Raw genomic sequence first — 24,368 nt, forward strand, 5'->3', positions numbered from 1 at the left:
CCACCACCACAGACCCAGGGATGACAGATCTAGGACAGATGACAGAGGTTGGTTCTTTACTCAGAGAGTAGTAAGAGTGTGGAATGCCCTGCCTGCAAAAGTAGTGGACTCGCCAACATTAAGGGTGTTTAAATGGTCATTGGATAAACATATGGATGATATTGGAATAGTGTAGGTTAGATGGGCTTCAGATTGGTTTCACAGGTCGGCGCAACATCGAGGGCCGAAGGGCCTGTACTGTGCTGTAATGTTCTATGTTCTATCTCCACCGATGCCCATGAATAGCCCCAGTCAGGACTCAATTGGGTCAGGATCAGCCTCAAAACTTTCAACAGTGTTCAACACTCTGACGGCCTGAAGAGAACGTGAGGCACCAGAGATGATCGATACATTTAATAATATAACCCCAGCCAGCACTCAAAGCCTTCAGAGTGAAGAGGATGAAGAGATAAATTTGTGCTGGTGTTGAAGGTGGAAAAATCATTTTTCTTTGCAGTTATGTGATCACTTTAGAAAATATGTATTTAGCATTCCAGCCTTCTTGATCCCATTTTGCAAGGTTTTTCCCGTCTCCTTCACATCCCAGCAACCAAACCTGTTCTACAACTGGCCATGATAGGTGCAGGGTTTACATAAGAAGCACCACACTTCCTGTGGAGTTGAATGTGGCTTTGATTTACACCTTCTTCCCCCAACAGCTGGCACTGACTTAGATAAATTCCACCTCTTAACCCTGCTATGTGTTTTTGCAACCTTACACTGTGCCCCTGGTGCTCTGCTCTCTCATGCCTTTGATTTGATTTGAATTATTATTATCGTGTTTGACGAATTTATTGGATTTCTATGAGGATGTGACTAGTGCAGTAGACAGAGGGGAACTGGTGGATGTGGTGTTTCTTGATTTTCAAAAGGCGTTTGATAAGGTGCCGCACAAAAGGTTGCTTCAGAAGGTTAGGGGGCCTGGAGTTGGGGGTAAGGTGTTAGCGTGGATAGAGGATTGGTTGTCTAATAGGGGGCAGAGAGTTGGTATCAATGGGTGCTATTCTGATTGGCGGTTGGTGACTAGTGGAGTGCCGTAGGGATCAGTGCTGGGGCCTCAGCTATTTACCATTTATATAGATGATCTGGAGGAGGGGGCTGAGTGTAGGGTAACGAAATTTGCTGATGCCACAAAGATGAGTGGAAAAGCAAATTGTGCGGAGGGTGTGGAAAGTCTGCAGAGGGATCTGGATAGGCTGAGCGAGTGGGCGAGGACCTGGCAGATGGAGTACAATGTTAGCAAGTGTGAGGTTATCCACTTTGGCAGGAATAATAGTTGGAGGGATTACTATTTAAAGGGCGAAAAGCTGCAGCATGCCATGGTGCAGAGGGTCCTGGGGGTCCTTCTGCATGAGTTGCAAAAACCCAGTCTGCAGGTGCAGCAGGTGATCAAGAAGGCGAATGGGATGCTGGCCTTTATAGCGAGGGGGATAGAATATAAAAACAGGGAGGACTTGCTGCAACTGTACAGGGCACTGGTGAGGCCGCAGCTGGAGTACTGTGTGCAGTTTTGGTCGCCGCACTTGCGCAAGGATATTTTGGCCTTGGAGGGAGTGCAGAGGAGGTTCACTAGGCTGATACCAGAGATGAGGGGGTTAGACTATGAAGAGAGACTAAATAGACTGGGTCTGTACTCGTTGGAGTTTAGAAGGATGAGGGGGGATGGATAAAGACATACAAGATAATGAAAGGGATGGATAGGGTAGAGGTAGAGAGATCCTTCCCGCTTAGAAAGGACAGCAGGACTAGAGGGCACAGCCTCAAGATAAGGGGGGAGCAGTTTAGAACAGAGTTGTGGAGGAACTTCTTCACTCAAAGGGTGGTGAATCTCTGGAATTCTCTGCCCGTTGAAGTGGTGGAGGCTACCTCGCTAAATATATTTAAGACACGGGTAGGTAGGTTTTTGACAGACAAGGGAATTAAGGGTTATGGGGAGAAAGCGGGAATGTGGAACTGAGCCACTTCAGATCAGCCATGATCTTATTGAATGGCGGAGCAGGCTCGAAGGGCTAGATGGCCTACTCCTGCTCCTATTTCTTATGTTCTTATGTTCTTATTATTGTCACATGTATTGGGATAGAGTGAAAAGCATTGTTTCTTGCACGCTATACAGACAAAGCATATCATTCATAGAGTACATAGGGGAGAAAGAAAGGAGAGAGTGCGGTGTGTGGGTGCGTAGAGTGTGTGTGGTGTGTGTGTGATTTGATTTGACTTGATTTATTATTGTTACGTGTATTAGTTTTCGGTGCAAAGTGTTGCCTCTTGCATGCTATACAGACAAAGCATGCCGTTCATAGGGAAGGAAAGGAGAGAGTGCAGAATGTAATATGACAGGCATAGCTAGGGTGTAGAGAAAGATCAACTTAATTTGAGGTAGGTCCGTTCAAACATCTGATGTCAGCAGGGAAGAAACTGGTCTTGAGTGGGTTGGTACATGACCTCAGACTTATGTATCTTTTTCCTGAAGGTGGAAGAATGTGCGTGGGGTCCTTGATTATGCTGACTGCTTTTCCAAGGTAGTAAGAAGTGTAGATTGAGTCAATGGATGGACTGGGCTTCGTTCACAACCCTTTGTAGTTTCTTGTGGTCTTTGTCAGAGCAGGAGCCATACCAAACAGTGATACAACCAGAAAGAATGCTTTTTATGGTGCATCTGTAAAAGTTGGTGAGAGTTGTAGCTGGATTGTACAAGTATCAGCCTGTGGAAAAAAACCACAGACTGAAGATCTCTAATTTTGATGATCCTTGATGGTTGAAAATATGAAAGATAAAAGTTTTCTGTTAGAACGGAATCTCTTTGAACAGTAACTTTGAAGGGGACAATCTCTGAATTCAGAGTAGCAAAGAGCTGAGGCCCCAGCGGACAACATGTGGTCACTCTGCAATTCCTTCAAACTGTGCCCCTAGATATTCTTTAGTTACCACAGTACCCCAGACTGTTGTAAGGAACTTTTCCTGCCGGGTGTGTGCCAATATCAGGGTGGTCTTTGACTTGACGTGATGTAATCATTACTATTGACAGCAAGCATGTCTATGTCTTTGGAGTGGCACAGTGGTTAGCACACATGCTTCATAGCACCAGGGACCAAGGTGCAATTCTGGCCTTGGGTGACTGCCTGTATAGATTTTGCACCTTCACCCCATATCTGTGTGAGTTCCTTCCAGGTGCTCCGGTTTCCTCTTAATATCCAAAGATTTGCAATTTAGGTGGATTGGCCACGGCAAATTGCCCTTTAGTGTCCAACGATATATAGGTTGGGATTAGCAAGGTAAATACATGGGGTTTGCAGTAAGCCTGGGTAAGAATCAGTGCAGACTCAATGGGCTGAATGGCCTCTTTCTGCACTGAAGGGATTCAATGTGTCAATGAAACCAATTATTAGACTCAACAAACCGTGTGCTAAAAAGCTCACTCATTGACAGGAAGTTAATTGTAAGTCTGGCCTGGATTCTAAAAATGCTTTTTAACAGACATTAATGAAATGTTTTGTCTCCAAACAGACATGTATTCTTTCTGAACGCCTGCACTGTGGACATTACGAACCATAAAATAAATTCTTTGTCTATTTGTGTGTCTGACTGTCCTCAAGAGGAGTTGAATGGGCTGGAAGAGTTGAAACATTTTGCAGAGTCCAATGGTAAGTCCAGTTATATAGAAATTACAGCAAATAAACAGCTCACTCAGTCTAGCTGCCCTATGCCATTCAACCACATCAATCTCCTTCCACTGTCTTTACTTCATGTCTGCATTTCAACACGTCCATCGATTGTTTCCCCCCTTCTCATACTTTCCCTTAATTGTATCCATGCTATCTGCCTCAACCACCTCCTCTCATTAATCTCTGGGGGAAATCCTGCCAGGATTCAAGATTGTGTGAAGTTTAGGAAATGGAGCTATCAAAAGTCAACAGAAAATGTTTGCAAAATGTGTCTGTTACAAAAGATAACCCAGGTTTGCCACTCACCTGACAATTTAGCGCAACATTTTTGTTATGAAAGATGCAATGCGGTGGCACAGTGGTTAGCACTGCTGCCGCACAGCGCCAGGGACCCCGGTTCGATTCTGACCTCGGGTCACTGTCTGTGTGGAGTTTGCACGTTCTCCCCGTGCCTGCATGGGTTTCGTCTGGGTGCTCCGGTTTTCTCCCACAGTCCAAAGATGTGCAAGTTAGGTGAAATGGCCAATGCTAAAAATGGGGTTATGGGGATAGGGCCTAAGTGGGTTATGGTGGGGCACACTCAATGGGCCAAAGGGCCTCCATCTGCACAGTAGGATTCCGTGATACCCAGTGATGCTGTTGTTCTATTGGCCTTTAACCTGGATACAGATTGTTTTATCTTGTACCACCCTGCTCAACTAGCTAGTAGCAATAAAAAGCAAACCTGGGGCGGAATTTGAAAATCAGATTGTAACAGTACAGTACTGTACTCTGGTGAGTGATCAGGAACTGTAGTCATGTTTTTAGCATGGTTATTGTGCTTATCACAACTTTTCTGCTGTCGAAAGGGGCAAAAGAAAGAATAGATTTTGTTTTTTTCACATCAGCAAATGTAAACACGAGCACTGAAATTTCAGTGGATGAACTAGAAAGTCAGCTTTCAAATAGATTGTAACCAGATACACTCAGTTATACATCCCTGCCACAAAAACCTGTTTCAGTATCTGATTGGAAGCGATTAGAAGTGGCTACACACTGCTTCCAGTCAGACAAGAGCCAACTCCAACTCAGTGAGCTGAATAACCACCTTTTGTGCTTCTAACTCTGCGACAACCTTCCACCCCACACCAATAATTACCTGATACCAGTATCTATATTCTATTTTTAAAGTCTGCAGTGTCTGTGTGTTGCGTGTATCTGTGCGTATGCATCGTCTATTTGTGCATGATGTCTGTGCATGCATGATTATGTGTGTTGCTTATACATCTGTGTGTGCATCATGTGTTTATGCACAGTGTGTGTGCATGTGTGTTTGTGCATGTGTGGTGTGTGTTTGTCTGTGTGTGTGCATAGTGCATGTGTGTGATTTGACTTATTATTGTCATGTATTAGTATACAGTGAAAAGTATTGTTTCTTGCGCACTATACAAAGTATACCATTCATAGAGAAGGAAAGGAGAGAGTGCAGAATGTAGTGTTACAGTCATAGCTAGAGTGTAGAGAAAGATCAACTTAACATAAGAACATAAGAACATAAGAACATAAGAAATAGGAGCAGGAGTAGGCCATCATGATCACATCTGTTATTCTAATATATATATCTTTGCAATAGTAATGCACATAATGTGAAATAATATTGACAACTAGGTACTAGAGCGAACAGAACCTTGTATAAGCAGACAAGTGGCCTGGGATTTGACAACTGATTTTACTTATTTCCTTTTTATTAACATAACAAGCACTCTATTATAGCTAAAATGGTAAAAAAATTAGCTTAAACCTTTTCACTACATAGGAAAGTCATTCAACCCCTTTAGCCTATTCCACCATTCAATGAGATTATGGTTAATGGGTACATTATCTGTGTCATGGTTCATAGGAACATAGGGATTAGGAGTGGGAGTAGGCAATTTAGCCCTTTGAACTGTGTTGTCGTTTAACATGATCATAGCTGATCTTATCTGGCTTCAACTCCACTTTCCTGCCTGCTCCCCATTGCCCTTTATTCCACATTTCATCAGAGGTATGGGAGCGATTCTCCCAGCCAGCTGCGCTGCTTTTGTAGCACACGGGCTGGGAGACTCAAGTGGAGGCTGTTTCGCAGGCTCCCCATTGGACGCCAAGGTCTCTGCGAGTCTCTGGCAGCCAGATTTCCGGTGCCATCAGCTTTGCACCAATTTCTGGCAAGGGGTTGCATAATTTATTTAAATTTTAATTTTAACATTTAAAGTAGTCATTAGTGGGCCCACAAGCACCTCCTCACCTGCCAGAACTGGCTCAATCCATCTGGGTTAAGTATAGCTCCCCACTTGCAGGGAGCTAGTGGCCCGAACCCGCTGAAGTGAAGGGAGGCCGTTGAGGCTTCACCGAGATTAAGGAATAAGGATTAAGGAAGTGAATGGGTGGCTCAGGGATTGGTGTGGGAGGAATGGGTTTGAATTTATGGGGCATTGGCATCAGTATTGGGGTAGGTGGGACCTGTTTGGGCGGGATGGGGTTGGTCTGAACCGTGCTGGGACCAGAGTGCTGGCGAATAGAGTAAAGAGGACTGTAGACAGGGCTTTAAACTAATTGGGGGGGGGGGAGGGTGCGAGGGTAGGTGACATTACGGGGTCTAAAGTGAAGGAGAGGGTACAGGTAAGGGAAGAGGCCGAGGATGTCCCAATAAGGGAAGGGGTATAGAATATAAGAGTAGGAGTCTGATGTTGCAGTTGTATAGAACGTTGGTTAGGCCTCACTTGGAGTACTGCGTCCAGTTCTGGTCGCCGTACTACCGGAAGGATGTAGAGATCCTGGAGAGAGTGCAGAGGAGATTTACCAGGATGCTGCCTGGTATGGAAGGGCTGTCTTACGAGGAAAGATTGAACGAACTTGGGCTGTTTTCCCTTGAGAGACGTCGGCTGAGGGGGGATCTAATAGAGGTTTATAAGATTATGAAGGGGATAGATAGAGTAAATGGTGGTAAGCTTTTTCCACTATTAGAAATGGATAGAACGAGGGGTCACGGGCTTAGGGTGAGGGGGGCTAGGTATAAGACAAATATTAGAGGGCAGTTTTTCACACAAAGGGTAGTGGGGGTGTGGAATGCACTGCCGAGTAAGGTGGTGGAAGCAGGCACGCTAGGGTTGTTTAAGAGACATTTAGACAGCCACATGAGCAGTCTACGTATAGGGGGATATAGCAGGCCTTACTAAACATTGTAGGCTTGGGATTACGTTTTTTGCCTCAGGGATGTTACAGTCTTTGCCTGTTTAATAATGAATTTTTTGTCTCCACAGGCATTTAAGTCCACCTTGTTGACCAGCAAGGGGCATGCATGCGGCAGGTTGTAGTGGGCTGCTCTTGGACGTTGCTTCGGGAGTTGCCTATTGCTTCATGTCGTTAGTGTGCTTAAACTGGACCATCTCGAGGGCAACATGACAGCTCAGAGACTATTTCTGTTGCTGTGCGGACACATGGATTTGGGCCTGTGTCTGTGGGAGTTTGCACGTTCTCCCCGTGGTTGCGTGGGTTTCCTCCGGGTGCTCCGGTTTCCTCCCACATCCCAAAGATGTGCTTTTAGGCTGATTGGGTAACAAATTGTCCCTATATTGGATAATCCTCGCACATTAGGCGTAGACTAAAATCATGAATAGGTCACTGAGACAATGGGACGGCAGCGCGGGCTCGTTGGGCCGAAGGGCCTGTTTCCCGTGCTGTGTTGTTCTTTGTTCTTATCTAGCCCTTCGAGCCTGCCCCGCCATTCAATAAGATCATGGCTGATCTGTCGTGGCTCAGTTCCACTTTCCCGCCCTCTCCCCATAACCCTCAATCCCTTCTCTTATCAAAAACCCATCAACCCGCTTCTTAAAAATATTTAGCGAGGCAGCCTCCACCACTTCAACGGGCAGAGAATTCCAGAGATTCACCACCCTTTGAGTGAAGAAGTTCCTCCTCAACTCCGTTCTAAACCGCCTCCCCTTTATCTTGAGGCTGTGCCCCCTAGTCCTACTGTCTTTAGTTTCATTCAAAAGTCTGATGACAGCAGGGAAGAAGTTGTTCTTGAGCTGGTTGGTGTGTGACTTCGGACTTTTGTATCTTTTTCCCATCAGATGAAGGTGGTAGAGAGAATGTCCGGGTGCATGGGGTCTTTAATTATGCTGGCTGCTTTCCGAAGCAGCGGAAAGTGTAGACAGAATCAATGGATGGGAGGCTGGTTTGCGTGATGGATTGGGCTTCATTCACAATCCTTTGTAATTTCTTGCAGTCTTGGTCAGAGCAGGAGCCATGCCAAGCTGTGATACATCTGGAAAGGATGCTTTCTATGGTGCATCTGTAAAAGTTGATGAGAGTCGTAGCGGACATGCCAAATTTCCTCAGTCACCTGAGAAATTAGAGGCGTTAGTGGGCTTTCTTAACTATAGGGCCAGCATGGGGGGACCAGAACAGGTTGTTGATGATCTGGACACCTAAAAACTTGAAGCTCTTGACTATTTCCATTTCATTCCTGTTGATGTAGAGAGGGATATGTCCTCCACTACACTTCCTGAGGTCGATGACTAACTCCTTCATTTTACTGACATTGAGAGAGAAATTAGTGTCATCCCACTAATTCACCAACTTCTCTACTTATTTCCTGTACTCCGTCTCATTTCTGTTTGAGATCCAACCTACTTTGGTGGTGCCATCAGCAAACTTGAAAATCGAATGTGTGTGTGTGTGTGTGTGTGTGTGTGTGTGTATGCACAGTTACATGTGTATGTTTGTGTGTGTGTGTGTGTGTATATATGTGTATGCATGCTTGTGTGTACATCTGGAGGTTTCTAAAGGTCTGTCGATTTGCCAATGTTATTTGTGATTCACTATACCAAACATGAACAGCAAAGCTCTGCCCCAGTGTGGGGAGAAGTAAAATAGCAACACAGTCTTGTTTTACTGATCAAACATTCAAAAGCTGCATTCTTAATCTGAGTTTCTGATCCCAGCTTCCTGCTGTGATTAACCTGATCTTTGTGTTCCTGCTCAGGTTCCTATTTATGTTTGTACAGTTTAAACGTCTCTGATTACACAGAGCCTTCTAAAGCAGCTCGCTTCTGTCCCCAGTTACCGGTCCCCCCAAGGTGAGTTTATTCCATCAATTATGGCTCTCAATGTGGATCTGTTTACCATTCGGAGAAGCATATCTTGCCTAGACAAGCTGAAGCCATGTATTTCATTGTACCTTGATACAGTCCCCTGTGATTAGACCTTTTGAAGTTATCTTGTGCCAGTTTATATCCCTGTAATAAAGAGTGATTCAGAGTCAATGCTCTCTTGTATGAACTTGTTGATTATCTGCACAGTGGAGCCTTTGTGCCATTCCATTTGTTCAATAAATGAATGGGAACAATAAGTTTGCATAGATTATACTGAATAATTATTCAAGGAAATATGTGAAGTGCACATTAGAAATCATAGAATCCCCACAGTATAGAAGGACACCATTCGGCCCATCAAGTCTGTGCCAACCCAGACCCTATTCCCGTAACCCTCATTTACCCTGCTAATCTCCCTGACCCTAGGGTCAATTTATCATGGCCAATCAACCTAACCCACACATTGAATCATGCAATCATACGGTGCAGAAGGAGGCCATTCAGCCCATCGAATCTGCACCGACTACAATCCCTCCCAGGCTCTATCCCATAATCCCGTTTACCCTAGCTAGTCCCCCTGACACTAAGGGGCAATTTATCATGGCCTAACCCACACATCTTTGGATTGTGGGAGGAAAGCGGAGCACCCGGAGGAAACCCACGCAAACGCAGGGAGAGAATGTACAAACTCCACACAGAAAATTACCGGAGACCAGAATTGAACCGGGGTCCCTGGCGCTGTGAGGCAGCAGTGCTAACCACTGTGCCACCTAAAGATGACTTGAAAAGGGATTAATGCTTTAGTGGGACGAGGGTAATGACCTCCCAAAGAGGGATTCACACATCTGTATTTATTGTTACCCCATCAACTATCTCATCCGTACTTTTTGAATTTATTATTAAACAAAGTTTGGATGTGTCTCTGTGAAAACAAGTTTCCTTGTCCTTCAGTGAGTAACACTCTCCGATCCAAATCAGAAGGTTGGTGTTCAGTTCGACTCAAGAGACTTAAACGCAGAATCCAAGCTGACCGATTAGTCAAGCACCGAGGGAGTGCTACACTGTCGGAGGTGCGTCCTTTCAGATATGACGGTAAAGTGAGTTCCTCTCGGGCAAACGTGAAGAATGCTGCAACACTCTTGTCCTGGCCAATATTCAACCCTCAGTCAGCACCATCAGAACACATTCTCTTCTCCCTTGCCTCTGATGTTTGTGGGAGCTTGCTGTGCTCAGTTGCTTTGCGCCATTCTCTCACATTCCAACAGTGACTGCACACGGTGGCACACTGTTTAGCACTGCTGCCTCGCAGCACCAAGGACATGGGTTCGATCCCCAACTTGGGTCACTGTCTGTGCGGAGTTTGCACGTTCTCCTCGTGTCTGTGTGGGTTTAGAACATAGAACACTACAGCACAAACAGGCCCTTCGGCCCACAAGTTGCACTGATCATATTCCTACCTACCAGCCCTATCTATAACCCTCAATCCCATTAGGGTGCTCCGGGTGCTCCAGTTTCCTCTCACAGTCCAAAGGGTTAGGTTGAGTAGCTATTGTAAATTGTCCCTTAGGGTTACGGGGTTAGGGCCTGGGTGGGATTGTTGTTGGTGCAGACTCGATGGGCCAAATGGTCTCTTTCTGCACTGTAGGGATTCTATGATATTATGACGTTATGCTGTGGAGATGCTGGCATTGGACTGGGGTGGGCATGGTAAGAAGTCTCACAACACTGGGTTAAAGTCCAACAGGTTTATTTGGAATCACAAGCTTTCGGAGCGCTGCTCCTTCATCAGGTGAGTGGAGAAGTAGGTTTCACAAACACGGCATACATAGACAGAGACATAATTGCAAGATAATGGTTGGAATGCAAGTCTTTACAGGTAATCAAATCTTTACAGGTACAAACAGTGTGAGTGGAGAGAGGGATAATCACAGAGATGTGAACTGTCTCAAGCCAAGATAGTTAGTGAGATTTTGCAAGCCCAGGACAAATGGTGGGGGTTATAGGTAGTGTGACATGAACCCAAGATCCGGGTTGAGGCCATCTTCATGTGTGCGGAACGTGGCGATCAGTTTCTGCTCAGCGACTCTGTGCTGTCGTGTGTCGTGAAGGCCGCCTTGGAGAATGCTTACCCGAAGGTCAAGCATTCGGGTAAGCATTCTCCAAGGCGGCCTTCACGACACACGACAGCGCAGAGTCGCTGAACAGAGACTGATAGCCAAGTTCCGCACACATGAGGACGGTCTCAACAGGGATCTTGGGTTCATGTCGCATTATCTGTAACCCCCGTGACTTGCCTGGGTTTGCAAAACCTCACTTACTGTACTGTCTGGAGACAATACACATCTCTTTAAACTGTGATCAGTGCTCCTTCCACTCACATTATCAGCCACTTCAGGTCTTGAACAGCAGGTTAGGTGTAAGGATTCGCATTCTAATCAGTAATCTCTAAACTGTCTGTGCTTTATATGCTCTGTCTGAGGCCAGAACTCTCCATTCACCTGACGAAGGGGCTAACCCGAAAGCTTGCGAGTATATTATCAAATAAATAGGTTGGACTAAAACCTGGTGTTGTCAGACTTTTTACTGTGTTTACGCCAGTCCAACGCCGGCATACCCACATTATGAAAGGCACCATATTGATGTCAGTTTGTTCCTTCTTTACACAATGACGTGTTTGTTATTTACGATTGAACCGTTTTCTTCTCCTAGCAAGTCATTCCCACTCTTCAATCGCTGTGTTCCCCGGAGCCCTGCCTGCTACTCCCACTTTCTCACTGTCCTTATTAACGTGGTCAAGGAGAGTGACTTCTTCCAGCGCGTCATTGGTGGCGTCATGGCGAACAAAGAATACATTATAGGACTCAGCTTTTTCGCAGTAGGTAAAGATTGTTCTCTGCTAGGAACTGGATTAATGTCTAACTGCCCTAACTTTAGAGAAGGTTGTCCTTGGTGACAGCAGGGAAAGGTGTGTTAGAGACACCCTGTGCAGGGTGACCAACCAATAATAGTGAGACTGATGGAGCAATTATTAAGGCCATGTAGACTCTGTTATCATGTATTGCAATCTGGCCAATTGTCCAATGTTGAAGCAACGCAAGGTTTAGAAGCAGCAACAGACATGGCCCACTGGTGACATGTTATAATGTTTTTTTATGTTACAAATGGGCTGTAACTCTTCATTAACAGATTATCTGTGAAAGGCTGGGTGCATTGCAGGTTGGGTCATCGCACTGGGTGAGTGGGCCATGGCACTGGGTGAGTGGACCATGGCACTGGGTGAGTGGGTTATGATACTGGCACTGGGTGAGTGGGTCATGGCACTGGGTGAGTGGGTCATGGCACTGGCACTGGGTGAGTGGGTCATGGCACTGGGTGAGTGGGCCATGGCACTGGGTGAGTGGGTTATGATACTGGCACTGGGTGAGTGGGCCATGGCACTGGGTGAGTGGGTCATGGCACTGGCACTGGGTGAGTGGGTCATGGCACTGGGTGAGTGGGCCATGGCACTGGGTGAGTGGGCCATGACACTGGATGGAACAGTTGCTGCTGTCCCTTTTATTCCTTTGCTCACAAGTCTGTGTGTGGCACTGTATTAAATGTCTTTTGGAAATCTATGTACACCACATCAACAGCATTACTCTTATCATCTCTCTTCAAAAAACTCCAGTAATTGAAACATGATTTTCCCTTCAGAAATCAATGCTGGATGTCTTTAATTAATCTGCATTTGTCAAAGTGATTACTAATTTTGTCTTGAATTGTTTTTTCAAAAAGTTTCCCCACCATCAACATTAAACTGGTTGTCCTATAGTTGCTGGGCACTTTAGTAACTTCTGTGAACAGTAGGTAATATTTGCAATTCTCCAATCCTCTGGTACCTCCCCTGTGTCTCAGGAAGACTGAGAAATTATGACCAGGGCTTCTGCAATTTCCACCCTCATTTCTCTCATTATCCTTGAATACACCTCATCCGGCCCTGGTGTGTTATCAACTTTACGTTCATTCAGCCTATCCAAGCCCACTTCCTGATCAAACATAAACTGTTTTATTGTTAGAATTGCCTCCTCTTTCACCATGGCCTGGGTAGCATCATAAGACCCTAAGACATAGGAGCAGAATTAGGCCACTCGGCCCATCAAGTCTGCTCCACCATTCAATGGCTGATACTTTTCTCATCCCCATTCTCCTGACTTTTCCCCATAACTCCTGGTCCTCTTATTAATCAAGAACCTGTCTATCTCTGTCTTAAAGACACTCAATGACCTGGCCTCCACAGCCCTCTGTGGCAAAGAGTTCCACGGATTCACCACTCTCTGGCTGAAGAAGTTCCTCCTCATCTCTGTTTTAAAGGATCGTCCCTTTAGTCTGAGGTTGTGCCCTCTGGTTCTAGTTTTTCCTACTAGTGGAAACAGCCTCTCCATGTCCACTCTATCCAGGCCTCACAGTATCCTGTAAGTTTCAATAAGAACCCTCCTCATCTTCTAAACTCCCAGACCCAGAGTCCTCAACCGTTCCTCATACAACAAGCTCTTCATTCCAGGGATCATTCTTGTGAATCTCCTCTGGACCATTTCCAAGGCCAGCACATGGTTCCTTAGATCTGGGGCCCAAAACTGCTCACAATACTCCATATGGGATCTGACCAGAGCCTTATACAGCCTCAGAAGTACATCCCTGCTCTTGTATTTTAACCCTCTCTTTACGTCTTCCTTGGTAAAGCCAGGTGCAAAGTATTCACTTAATACCTCAGCTATGGACTCTGTCTCCATCACTTTTTGGTCCCTCATTGACCCTTTGTCCTTTTACCACCATTTTACTACTTATGAGCCTATAGAAGACTATGGGATTCCGTTTACATTAGAGTCATAGAAACCCTACAGTGCAGAAGGAGGCCATTCAGCCCATTGAGTCTGCACCTACCACAATCCCACCCAGGCCCTACCTCCGTATCCCTACATATTTACCTGCTAATTCCTCTAACCTATGCATCTCATGACTCTAAGGGGCAATTTTTAGCATGGCCAATCAACCTAACCCACACGTCTTTGGACTGTGGGAGGAAACCGGAGCACCCGGAGGAAACCCACACAGACACGAGGAGAATGTGCAAACTCCACACAGACAATGACCCAAGCTGAGAATCGAACCCAGGTCCCTGGAGCTGTGAAGCAGCAGTGCTAACCACTGTGCTACCGTGCCGCCCATTGGCTGCCAGTCTCTTATCGTACTCCCTCTTTGCTACTCGTATCTGTTTTTTCACAGATGGCGGAGAAAGCTGGGGACATGGCAATAATGGCAATCACACCAACTGGTGGAATTTAAATTCAATTAATACTATTCATAAACTTCTCCAAGTAGTGAGAAACCTCACTAATGATCCCAACACATAAAACATTTTACTAGCAGTAAGAAATCTTACTTTTCAAAAGAAGATAAGGTTCAGCTGTTTATTTCCTGGATTAGGTAAGACAAATAGGAAATGCTCAACAGCCAATCAGCTACCAGTTTCCAAACACAGACCCTAAACCCAGAAACTGACCATGACCACCTCCCCCCACTCCACCCTCATCCCCACCCCACCCACTCTGACCTGTCCTTCCCTCACCCCCACCCACCCCCACCCATCTCACCTTGTAAACATTCACACCCACCCACCCTAGTCTATACTGGGTGGTACATTGGGATGTGCCAGTGTCTGTTTCACTCGGGTGTACCAGTGGGTGGTGCACTGGCCATGCCAGTGGGGTGTGCCAACAGCTGGTGCTGTGAGCTGTGCCAGTGGGTGGTGCGCTGGGCTGTACCAGTGGGTAGCGCTCTGGGCCATGCCAGTGGCTGGTGCTCTGGTCTGTGCCAGTGGCTGGTGCACTGGGCTGTACCAGTGGCTGGTGCACTGGGCCGTGCCAGTGGCTGGTGCACTGGGCCGTGCCAGTCACTGGCGCACTGGGCCATGCCAGTGGCTGGCGCACTAGGTCATGCGAGTGGCTGGAGCACTGGGCCATGCCAATTGCTGGTGCACTGGATGTGCCAGTGGCTGGTGCACTGGGCTGTACCAGTGAGTGGTCCCCAGATTGACTAGATGCAAACATGCCCCCTCTGCTGGCATCAAAGATCATTACAGAAATGAGGTTGTAAATTCGCATTAATGCTCTAACTTTCCCCTCTGCAGCTTTACAGCTCTGATATAAAATCAACATCAATGTTGCAATTAATTTCATATTTTCCACTAACTGACCTAGCTGTCCTTATTAGGATAACTCCTTAAACCTTGGTCATTATCTTAGGATAAGGGGTAACAAATTTAAAGCAGAGTTGAAGAGAAACTACTTCTTCCAGAGGATTGTGAACCTGTGGAATTCTCCACCCCAGAGTATGCTGGATGCTGGGACAGTGAGTAAATTTAAGGAGGAGTTAGACAGACTTTTAATTGGTAATGGGTTGAAGCGTTATGGGGAGGAGGCAGGAAAATAGGATTGAGGAGCAAATCAGCCATGGTTGACTGGTGGAGTGGACTCAATGGGCCGATGGCCTCACTCAGCTCCTATATCTTCTAAACTTTGTCTCGCCGCTTTTTTTGCTATGCTCCACTTTAGAGACAGGTTTCTGTTGACCTGTGTTAATTTCTGCTCCTTTGGCTCAATGTCAGATATGATTGTTTTTTTACACTCCTGGGAAACAAATTGGGTTAATTCACTTCTGCTCTCCCACCTCCCACCTCCACCCCACCTCCCCCCCCTACCCCCCACCCCCACATAATTCAAACTGGGACAAGCCATACAAACACAGTGGAGCTGAGGCACCTGGACTTTGGGCTGGGGTTTGAACATTCCTGATAAAGAGCCTGGGTACCTGATGTGTTCAATTATTTCTGCATCCCTGGAGTCATCATAACCTTTAGTGTCAAGTGCAAGATTGGAAATAGTGACTGACCACCCGTTTTGTAGATTAAAATGATCCCCTGTGCTCCTGTAACCACTTTCCAATGGACACAGAAACATAGAAAATAAAGCAGGAGGAGGCCATTCAGCCCTTCAAGTCTGCTTCACCATTCATTATAATCATGGCTGATCATGAGATTCAATATCCTAATCCTGCCTTCCCCCCCCCCCCCCATATCCTTTGATCCCCCTCTCCTGAAGTGCTATATCTAACTGCCTCTTGAAAACATCCAATATTCTGGCCTCAACTACTTTCTGTGCCAGTTCACAGACTCCCAAGAAACATGTCCTTTTTGCAATCTTCTGGAGTTCGTGGACCGTGTCTATGTTTCATGTTTTGGACTGCACTCCCTTTTTAATTTTCTCAAAAACTTTTTACTGATGTTTTGTTTGCACTTCAGCCCCACGCTCCTGATCTAAGGACAGAAAGGGGCGGGGAAGGAGGAGGTCTCCTTCTGAACCTGCTGTTGGGTCTGGCAAGGCTTGCATCAACAGGTCTAGACAGTGGATGACCAAGGTGGGGTCATCCAACCCGACTGTCTGTCTTTCTACCATGGCTACATTTGGGGCTGGATGTCCCTGGAGAAGGAACATGCAGTGTCCGAGGGCACTGTGGAGGTCTTCCATGCACGCTGGACACCGCAGAGGCGGGGGTGTATTATTGATCCTTTCGATTACATTTTAATTTGATGTTTGAAGTTTCCTTTCCTCTTGTTTTTTTTTGTTTCGGGCTTTTCCCCTCCTTTTGGGGGCTGCCCATTTTAATTTATCCATGAATTAATTTGGTTTAGTTTATTCGGTTGAGCCAAAAAGATTGACAACTTTCTGTGGTAGCGAATTCCACTGGTTCACCACCCTCTGGACACAGGCCTTCATCATGAAACTGCCTCCAATTCACCAACAGGCAAGGCGCACAATCAATTTTCTTCAGAGGCTGTAAGGTTAATGGCTGCGGGAAATGGGAGAGTTAAATCCAGCCTAGAAGCAGCATTAACATTTGGAAAGAAAGGGAGATCAAGTGTCAATTTTCGCAAAGGAAAATGCGGGCGCGGGATTGGAAAACCTGTTTTACATTCACCATTAATTTTTATTGAAATGATGGAAATCGGAATTTCAGATAGTTTGAACATGCTGACCCTCTCTCTGTCTCTCTATCCCACAGTCCTCTCCTTCATCATGGTGGTTGTCTTCAGATTTATCGCCACGTTATTGGTTCATATCTTCATTGCTCTGGTCATTTTTGGATTGCTGTGTAAGTGCGTCTATTTTAAACCAGTTTCATCAGTCACATTGTAGTGACCCGAGTACGTTTCCCACTAGAAGCCATCCGATTGGGAGGCCAGAGTATCCAAACAGTAGGAAAGAGCAGCCCTCCAGGACAACTATGAATCCTGAGGCGAGTGAGGGGATGCAGCATGTCCCTATTTCAGAAAGAATGTTCAGTTTATTTCTTTCCAGATTATGTGGGAGTTCCGCTTTGGTAAAATCCTGCAGCGGAATAAAGAATTAAGGTGGAAAAGAGGTGAAAACGGTAACAGGAAATGCAGCAAAGGCATCAGAGAGGAGGAAATGTTGGTGAATATTCTGGACAAGAACAATGCGCAGAATCGAAAATTCTAACAAAGTGTCCACCTCCACTTGCTCCAGCTGCTTTGTATTTGGGCTGTGTTAGAATATAGCCTGGGCGCACTCTGAGACTCAGCGCTGCGGAGCCACAGTCCCACTGCCTGAGTCTGAATTGGATCATAGCTCTAATTGACATTCTTGGGGTGAGCTGCATGGTCAGAGAAGGCAAGATGCTGGCTTTAAATGCTGGCTTCATCAAATTCTTGCTTGCTGCTGGCCGAGACTAGATTGTTCTAATCATGTTGTTTGATACTTCTGTTTTGGATGACCAGTGTGTGATCTGTGCGATGCAGGTGTTCTACACCTGGGCTCGCTTTGTAAAGCTGTGACCTAACATTCCATCCACATCCGTAAACACACACATAAGCACAGATGCACACACAGACACACATACATATACATGCACACGCAAGAAAAGGGTTGTGAATGTAGCCCAGTCCATCGCGCAAACCAGCCTCCCATCCATTGACTCCGTCTACACTTCCCGCTGCCTCGGGAAAGCAGCCAGCATAATCAAGGACCCCACGCATCCTGGACGTTCTCTCGTCCACCTTCTTCCATCGGGAAAAAGATACAAAAATCTGAAAACACGAACCAACCAACTCAAGAACAACCTTTTCCCTGATGCCATCAGACTTTTGAATGATCCTCTCATACATTAAGCTGATCTTTCTCTTCACCCTATCTGTAACTGCAACGTTATATTCTGCACCCTCTCCTTCCCTTCTCCCTTATGTACTGTATGAACGATAGGTTTGGTCTGTGTAACAGATCACAAGAAACAATACTGTATCCTAATACATGTGACAATAATAAATCAATTCAATTCAATGTAATTCACACATACAACACAGACGTATATGCTGTACACGTACATACAACACATATACACAGATATACATCATGCATGCACACACATAAAATATTCAAAAAGATCTGGATCTCAGGAAGCAGCATATATTGAGCATATGACACACAGTACAGAGCGCAAATGTAAGTGTGAAGATATTCCATTCTCTGTAAAGTTCTTTTCATTTTGCTGTGATGTATCTTGTTTGTCCAGTTGTGTCAGGCGTTCTGTGGTGGCTGTACTACGACAACCTGCATGATCCCAACATCGTCTTGGAAACAGAGAAGGAAAACACAAAAGCGCTTCTGGGATTTGCTATTACTGCCACCATCATATCGGTAAGATACCAGAAATAGAAATCCTTCTGGGTTATTGACGATTTGAAGGAGTGCCTTGAGCAACCGGAAGCTGTCGAGTTGTAGAAAAGCCGCATCTGTGAGACAGGCTTCAGATCAATCCACTGCCAACCTCAGGTCTGCAATTATATCATCATCATAGAATCCCTACAGTATGGAAGGAGGCCATTCGGCCCATCAAGTCCGCACTGACCACAATCCCATCCGGGCCTTATTCCCGTTACCTCACACATTTACCCTGCTAGTCCCCCTGACAATAAGGGGCAATTTAGCATGGCCAATACACCTAACCCGCACAGCTTTGGATTATGGGAGGAAACTGGAGCACCTGAAGGAAACCCATGCAGACACAGGGAGAACATGTAAACTCCACACAGACAGTGACCCAAGGCCAGAATCGAACCCGAGTTTAAATTTAAAATTTACATCTTGTAAAGTTACACGTAGCTTGTACATCTGATACAAGTTTCGAGTATCATTTCAAACATTATACAAGTTCAAAGGTATCCCAATGCAGTCTTTTTTTTATACAGTGTATTTACAAGAACTCATCATCATGGATGACTTACTCCACTATTTCCATTTATTCGACACAAATGTCCATCAAATACTTATTTTCAGGTGTCCGTTTTTAAAGAAAGAGATATGTGATAAATGCTGACAGTGGAGTATCAGGCTATATCTGTGCATTTATTCTCAAATATTTAGCACGGCAAATTTTGTTCCACTGACAGAAATCTGCTTTGAGCTGTCTGTTATTTAGCTGGGCACTGAAAGTAGTCCATTTTCATCAGCCGTATCCAGAATTATGCCACCCAAAAAATTGTTCATTTTACTTCAGTTGGAACGTTTCACGTCTGTAGTTTTAATATATCAGAGGAAGTGCTGGGGTAAATGTACAGCACAGAGTTGAAATCTGAATTGAACAGGCGTGACTCACCCGTGTACAGGTGTGACTGTTCAGGTCATGAACTAACTGGAACAGTCAGGACTAAACAAACACAGATTCTGGATCGGAATTTTGCAAAGAAATCCCAAATGTTTCCCCGGTCCCCTCCCTCTGATTAATGCTAAAATAACATTTTGTCACTATAGTTAGAAGTTCAATTTTTTAGTTTTTTTCATGTAAATGTAAAAATTAAGTCAATGAGCACAAGGGGTTTTCCACATCTTAATATATATCATTCACTAAAAATGTCAGAGTATTGAATAACATCCTGTTTCCCTATTGAATAACATCCTGTTGGGGTCACGGTCTGAGGATTCAGGGTAGACCATTTAGAACGGAGATGAGGAGACATTTTTTCACCCAAAGAGCAGTGAGCCTGTGGAATTCATGACCACAGGAAGTAGTTGATGTCAAAACATTGAATGTATTCAAGAGGCGGCTGGATATAGCACTTGGGGAGAATGGGATCAAAGGTTATGGGGAGAAAACAAGATTAGGCTATTGAGTTGGATGATCAGTGGAGCAGGCTCAAAGGGCCAAATGGCCTCTTACTGCTCCAATCTTCTATGTTTCCCCCTGTATTTTGTTTCCACAAAGTTCCGTTTATCAATGTAAACCGTACCTATAAAAACAATGACGCTACTTCTGGCCAACCCATGGTATCAGTTTGGGGTCCTATTAAAGTGACTGCGATACAATTTATTTTCACACAATGGATGGCTGTGTTCACCTTTGCTTAATTTCCATTTTACACTTGGCTCAGTGGTAGTCCTTGTGACATCTCTGCAGGATAGAAAAATCTGAAACACACACATTGGGCAGAATTTTACCGGCAGGTCTGCCCAAGATTCGTACGAACCCATCCGAGTCCAACAGAGAATTCTCTGAGCCTCGCCCACTCCCACAATCAGGGCAGGCGTGCCGGTAAAATTCCGGCCATTGAATTCTAACACCCAACTGAACGAGTTTAATCCGGTTTGACTTGTATACATAAATACCCAAATGGCCACAAGAGGATGCTGATGCAGTATTCTCACCACGGAGGCAGAAAGTCATTGGATCAAACACCACTCCAGGAAATAATTGACCCTATAATCTTGGCTGATACTGAAGGAGCTCTGCATAATCAGATGTGTGAGCCTTCGGAAGAGATATTAATCAAGACTGCATCTGCCTCACCAGGTAGTTGTAAATAAAATCCCATGGTACAAGTCAAAGAAGAAGTGGGGAGCTTTCTATAAGGATATGAAACTAGGAGCAGGAGTGGGCAATTTAGCCTCTCGAGCCTACTCCACCATTCAACATGATCATGGCTGATTTCATCATGATCTCATTTCCACCTTCCTGCCCTTCATCCTGCTACTAGTCAAAAACCTATATATCTCCTCCTCAAATTTGTTCAGTGTTCTTGCATCCTCTACACTCTAGGGTAGAGAATTCCACAGAACCACAGCCTTTTGAATGAAATAATTCATAAGAACATAAGAACATAAGAAATAGGAGCAGGAGTAGGCCATCTAGCCCTTCGAGCCTGCCCCGCCATTCAATAAGATCATGGCTGATCTGTTGTGGCTCAGTTCCACTTTCCCGCCCTCTCCCCATAACCCTTAATCCCCTCTCTTATCAAGAACCCATCAACCCGCTTCTTAAAAATATTTAGCGAGGCAGCCTCCACCACTTCAACGGGCAGAGAATTCCAGAGATTCACCACCCTTTGAGTGAAGAAGTTCCTCCTCAACTCCGTTCTAAACCGCCTCCCCTTTATCTTGAGGCTGTGCCCCCTAGTCCTACTGTCTTTTTTGAGCGGGAAGAGTCTCTCCACCTCTATCCTATCCATCCCATTCATCATCTTATACGTCTCAATGAGATCTCCCCTCATTCTTCTAAACTCTAACGAGTACAAGCCTAGTTTATTCAGCCTCTCCTCATAGCTCAATCCCCTCAACTCCGGTATCCCTCAATCAACTCAATCCCTCAACTCAATTCCTCCACATTTGTGTTTTAAATCTGGCAGCTCTTAATCTAAAACTATGGCCTCTTGTTCTAGATTGTCTAACAAGCGGAAACAACCGTTTTACGCCTTACCCTGCCAATCCCCTTCAGCATCTTATATTCCTCAATTAGATCTCTCTCACTCTTCTATACTCCAATATCAACTGCTCAATCTCTCTTCACTAGACAAGCCCTTCACCCCTGGAATCAACTTAGTGAACTTCCTCTGAACCACCTCTTCTCTAATGCATTTACATCCTTCCTCAAGTAAGGGGACTAAGTTTGTACGCGGGACCCCAGATACAGTCTTACCAATGCCCGATACAGTTGTAACAGCACTTCCCTGCTTTCACATTCTATTCCATTAGCAATGAATGCCAAAATTCCATTTGCTTTCCTTATTACATGCTGCACCTGCGTACCAGCTTTGTGAGATTCGTGCATGAGGACACCCAGATCCCTCTGCACCAAAACATTCTCTCTATTTAGATAACAAGTTGCCTTTCCATTTCTCCGACCAAAATGGTTAGCCTCACGCTTATTTCACGTTAAGTTCCACCTGTCGGATTTTGGGCCACTCACCTAACATATTCACATTCATTTGTAAGTTTCTAATTTCCTCATTGCAGTTTGCTTTCCCAGCTATTTTAGTTTTCGGGTGAATTATGCCTCAGCTGATCATTTATTCCCATTTTGTTTGTGGAATCCTGCCATGTTTGTGTGCGTAACAAGTGACTGAACTGCAAGGAAGGAGGTTGGATGTGAAGTATGTTAGAGGCTAGAATTGTACAAGTTTCTTTCTCCACTCAGTCCGTAAGCCTGACCCTGAACATAGAACAGTACAGCACAGTACAAGCCATTCAGTCCTCAATGTTGTGCCAAGCTATGTCTGAACCCAAGATCAAGCTATCCCACTCCCTAACATTCTGGTGTGCTCCATGTGCCTGTCCAATAACAGCATGAAAGTTCCTAAAGTGTCTGACTCCACTATCACAGCAGGCAGTGTATTCCACACCCTAACCACTCTCTGAGTAAAGAATCTACCTCAGACATCCCTCCTATATCTCCCACCATGAACCTTACAGTTATGTCCCCTAGTAACAGCTACATCCACCCAAGGAAATAGTCTCTGACTTCCTGTCGTTCCGGTTCTCTACCTCGCTCTCATTCTGACTTTTCTATCCTTGGCCTGCTCTAATGGAGCTCAGTGAATGTTCGAGGAACAGCTCCACAGCTTTACACCATGCAGCCTTGCAGGAACAGGACCCTGAGGCATGGCAGCTTTTGCCTGTTGGCTGGAGACTGGCTCGCCTCTATTCAGGAAGACAAGCCAATCAGGCAATGGAGAGGCCACCAGCAGGCTTCCCCTTTGTAGTCAGGACCCAGAGGGGTGTTCATAATCTATAGGAGCAGAATTAGGCCATTCAGCCCATCGAGTCCGTTCCGCCCTTCAGTCATGGCTGATGTGCTCCTCATCTCCATTCTCCTGCCTTCTCCCCATTACCCTTCAGCCCATTTCTAATTAAAGGTCCGTCTAACTCCTCCTCAAACGTACTCACTGTCCCAGCATCCACCGCATTTCGGGGTAGTGAATTCCACAGATTCACAACCTGGGCGTCTCACCTACCAAAAGTTGTCAGCTGGTCGGAGGCCAGTGGGTTTTGTGCTTAGCAGCGCCACAGAAGAGGCAGTAACTACTGCAGGAAGGGCAGGCATTGGAGTTCCAGCATTGCAGAGTGACCCAGGCCACAGGTAAGTAATGTGGTGAGAGGCTGGATGGGTAAGGGGTATGGGGGGGGCAGGGGGGGCATCAACAGTATGGATAATGGGGGTTAACTCTCAGAGCCCACCCCCCCCCCCCCCCCCCCCACCACCTTCCCAATGTCAGATCAGTTTCCACCTCCCCTGGAGGTGACAAGCTGGCTGCACTGATTTAGTTGCCATGCATGGCGACAGGCTCGCTGCAGCTGGGTTGACCAGTGGCTGCAGGATGCAAACCCTAAGTTGTCATTAAGTGGCCACTTAAGGGCTTCCGGGGATGGCGAGCTGGAGGTTGGACTGTGGGCCTTGCCGCTCGGAATTCTGGGGGGGGGGTGCAGGAAGGTGGCGGGATTCCGGTACACCACCATCCTGCCTAATCACACGACCTTCCCACCCCCACCAGTGAGAGCGGAGGATTACAACTCAACGATGGGTTCAACAAGTTCAGATCACGCCCTCGGCTCCCTTTTTGTTTCGTGTCTCTTATTTTGCAGGTTGTTTGAATGAAACCCCCGCTCTTCATTTAATCTGTCCTGCGGGCCCTGCTGTACAGACCCGCCCCCCTGTCCCCCACTTTCCATTTCCACCTTGCTCAACACTAATTACATCTCAAACTTCCCACAATTCAGATGAAAGAGCATCTCTGTCTCTGTCTCCACAGTTGCTGCCCGACCTGCTGAGCATTTCCAGCTCTTCCTCTCTTTGTTTCAGATTCCCGGGGTCCTCAGCGTTTGGCCTTGGCGGGATTCTCCCGGGTTATTGTGTTGACAAATTCATCATCTCCGCAGGTGATCCTAATAGCATTGACCTTGGTGATGTGGAAGAGGATCGGTCTGACAGTCCAGCTGTTCCGGATCGCCAGTAACCTGTTCGCGAATGTTCCTCTCTTACTTTTCCAACCAGTGTGGACCTTCATCATCCTCACTTTATTCTGGGTATACTGGGTGGCCGTGCTTCTGAGTTTGGGCACTGCAGGTGAGTGGTTGTATCACTGTTACCAGTGTGTTGATATTAAACCATTGGAGCTTTCTTTTTATTCATTCATGGGACATGGGGGTTGCCGGCTGGCCAACATTTATTGCCC

General features: G+C 45.8%; 1 protein-coding gene across 2 annotated transcripts in view; it reads left to right on the plus strand.

Moving 5' to 3' along the window:
* Positions 1 to 24,368, plus strand: part of LOC145347624 (choline transporter-like protein 3) — a 105,256-nt gene that overhangs the window by 30,168 nt on the left and 50,720 nt on the right. For both annotated transcript variants that reach the window (XM_080195263.1, XM_080195264.1), the window contains exons 4-9: positions 3,544 to 3,680; positions 8,707 to 8,800; positions 11,525 to 11,694; positions 16,913 to 17,002; positions 18,440 to 18,564; positions 24,073 to 24,259. In XM_080195263.1, the coding sequence (XP_080051389.1) occupies positions 3,544 to 3,680; positions 8,707 to 8,800; positions 11,525 to 11,694; positions 16,913 to 17,002; positions 18,440 to 18,564; positions 24,073 to 24,259 (803 nt within the window). The remainder of the gene's footprint in view (positions 1 to 3,543; positions 3,681 to 8,706; positions 8,801 to 11,524; positions 11,695 to 16,912; positions 17,003 to 18,439; positions 18,565 to 24,072; positions 24,260 to 24,368) is intronic.

The sequence above is a fragment of the Carcharhinus amblyrhynchos genome, chromosome 9, assembly GCF_965287045.1.
Source record: "Carcharhinus amblyrhynchos chromosome 9, sCarAmb.v2.hapA, whole genome shotgun sequence".
Taxonomy (NCBI): domain Eukaryota; kingdom Metazoa; phylum Chordata; class Chondrichthyes; order Carcharhiniformes; family Carcharhinidae; genus Carcharhinus; species Carcharhinus amblyrhynchos.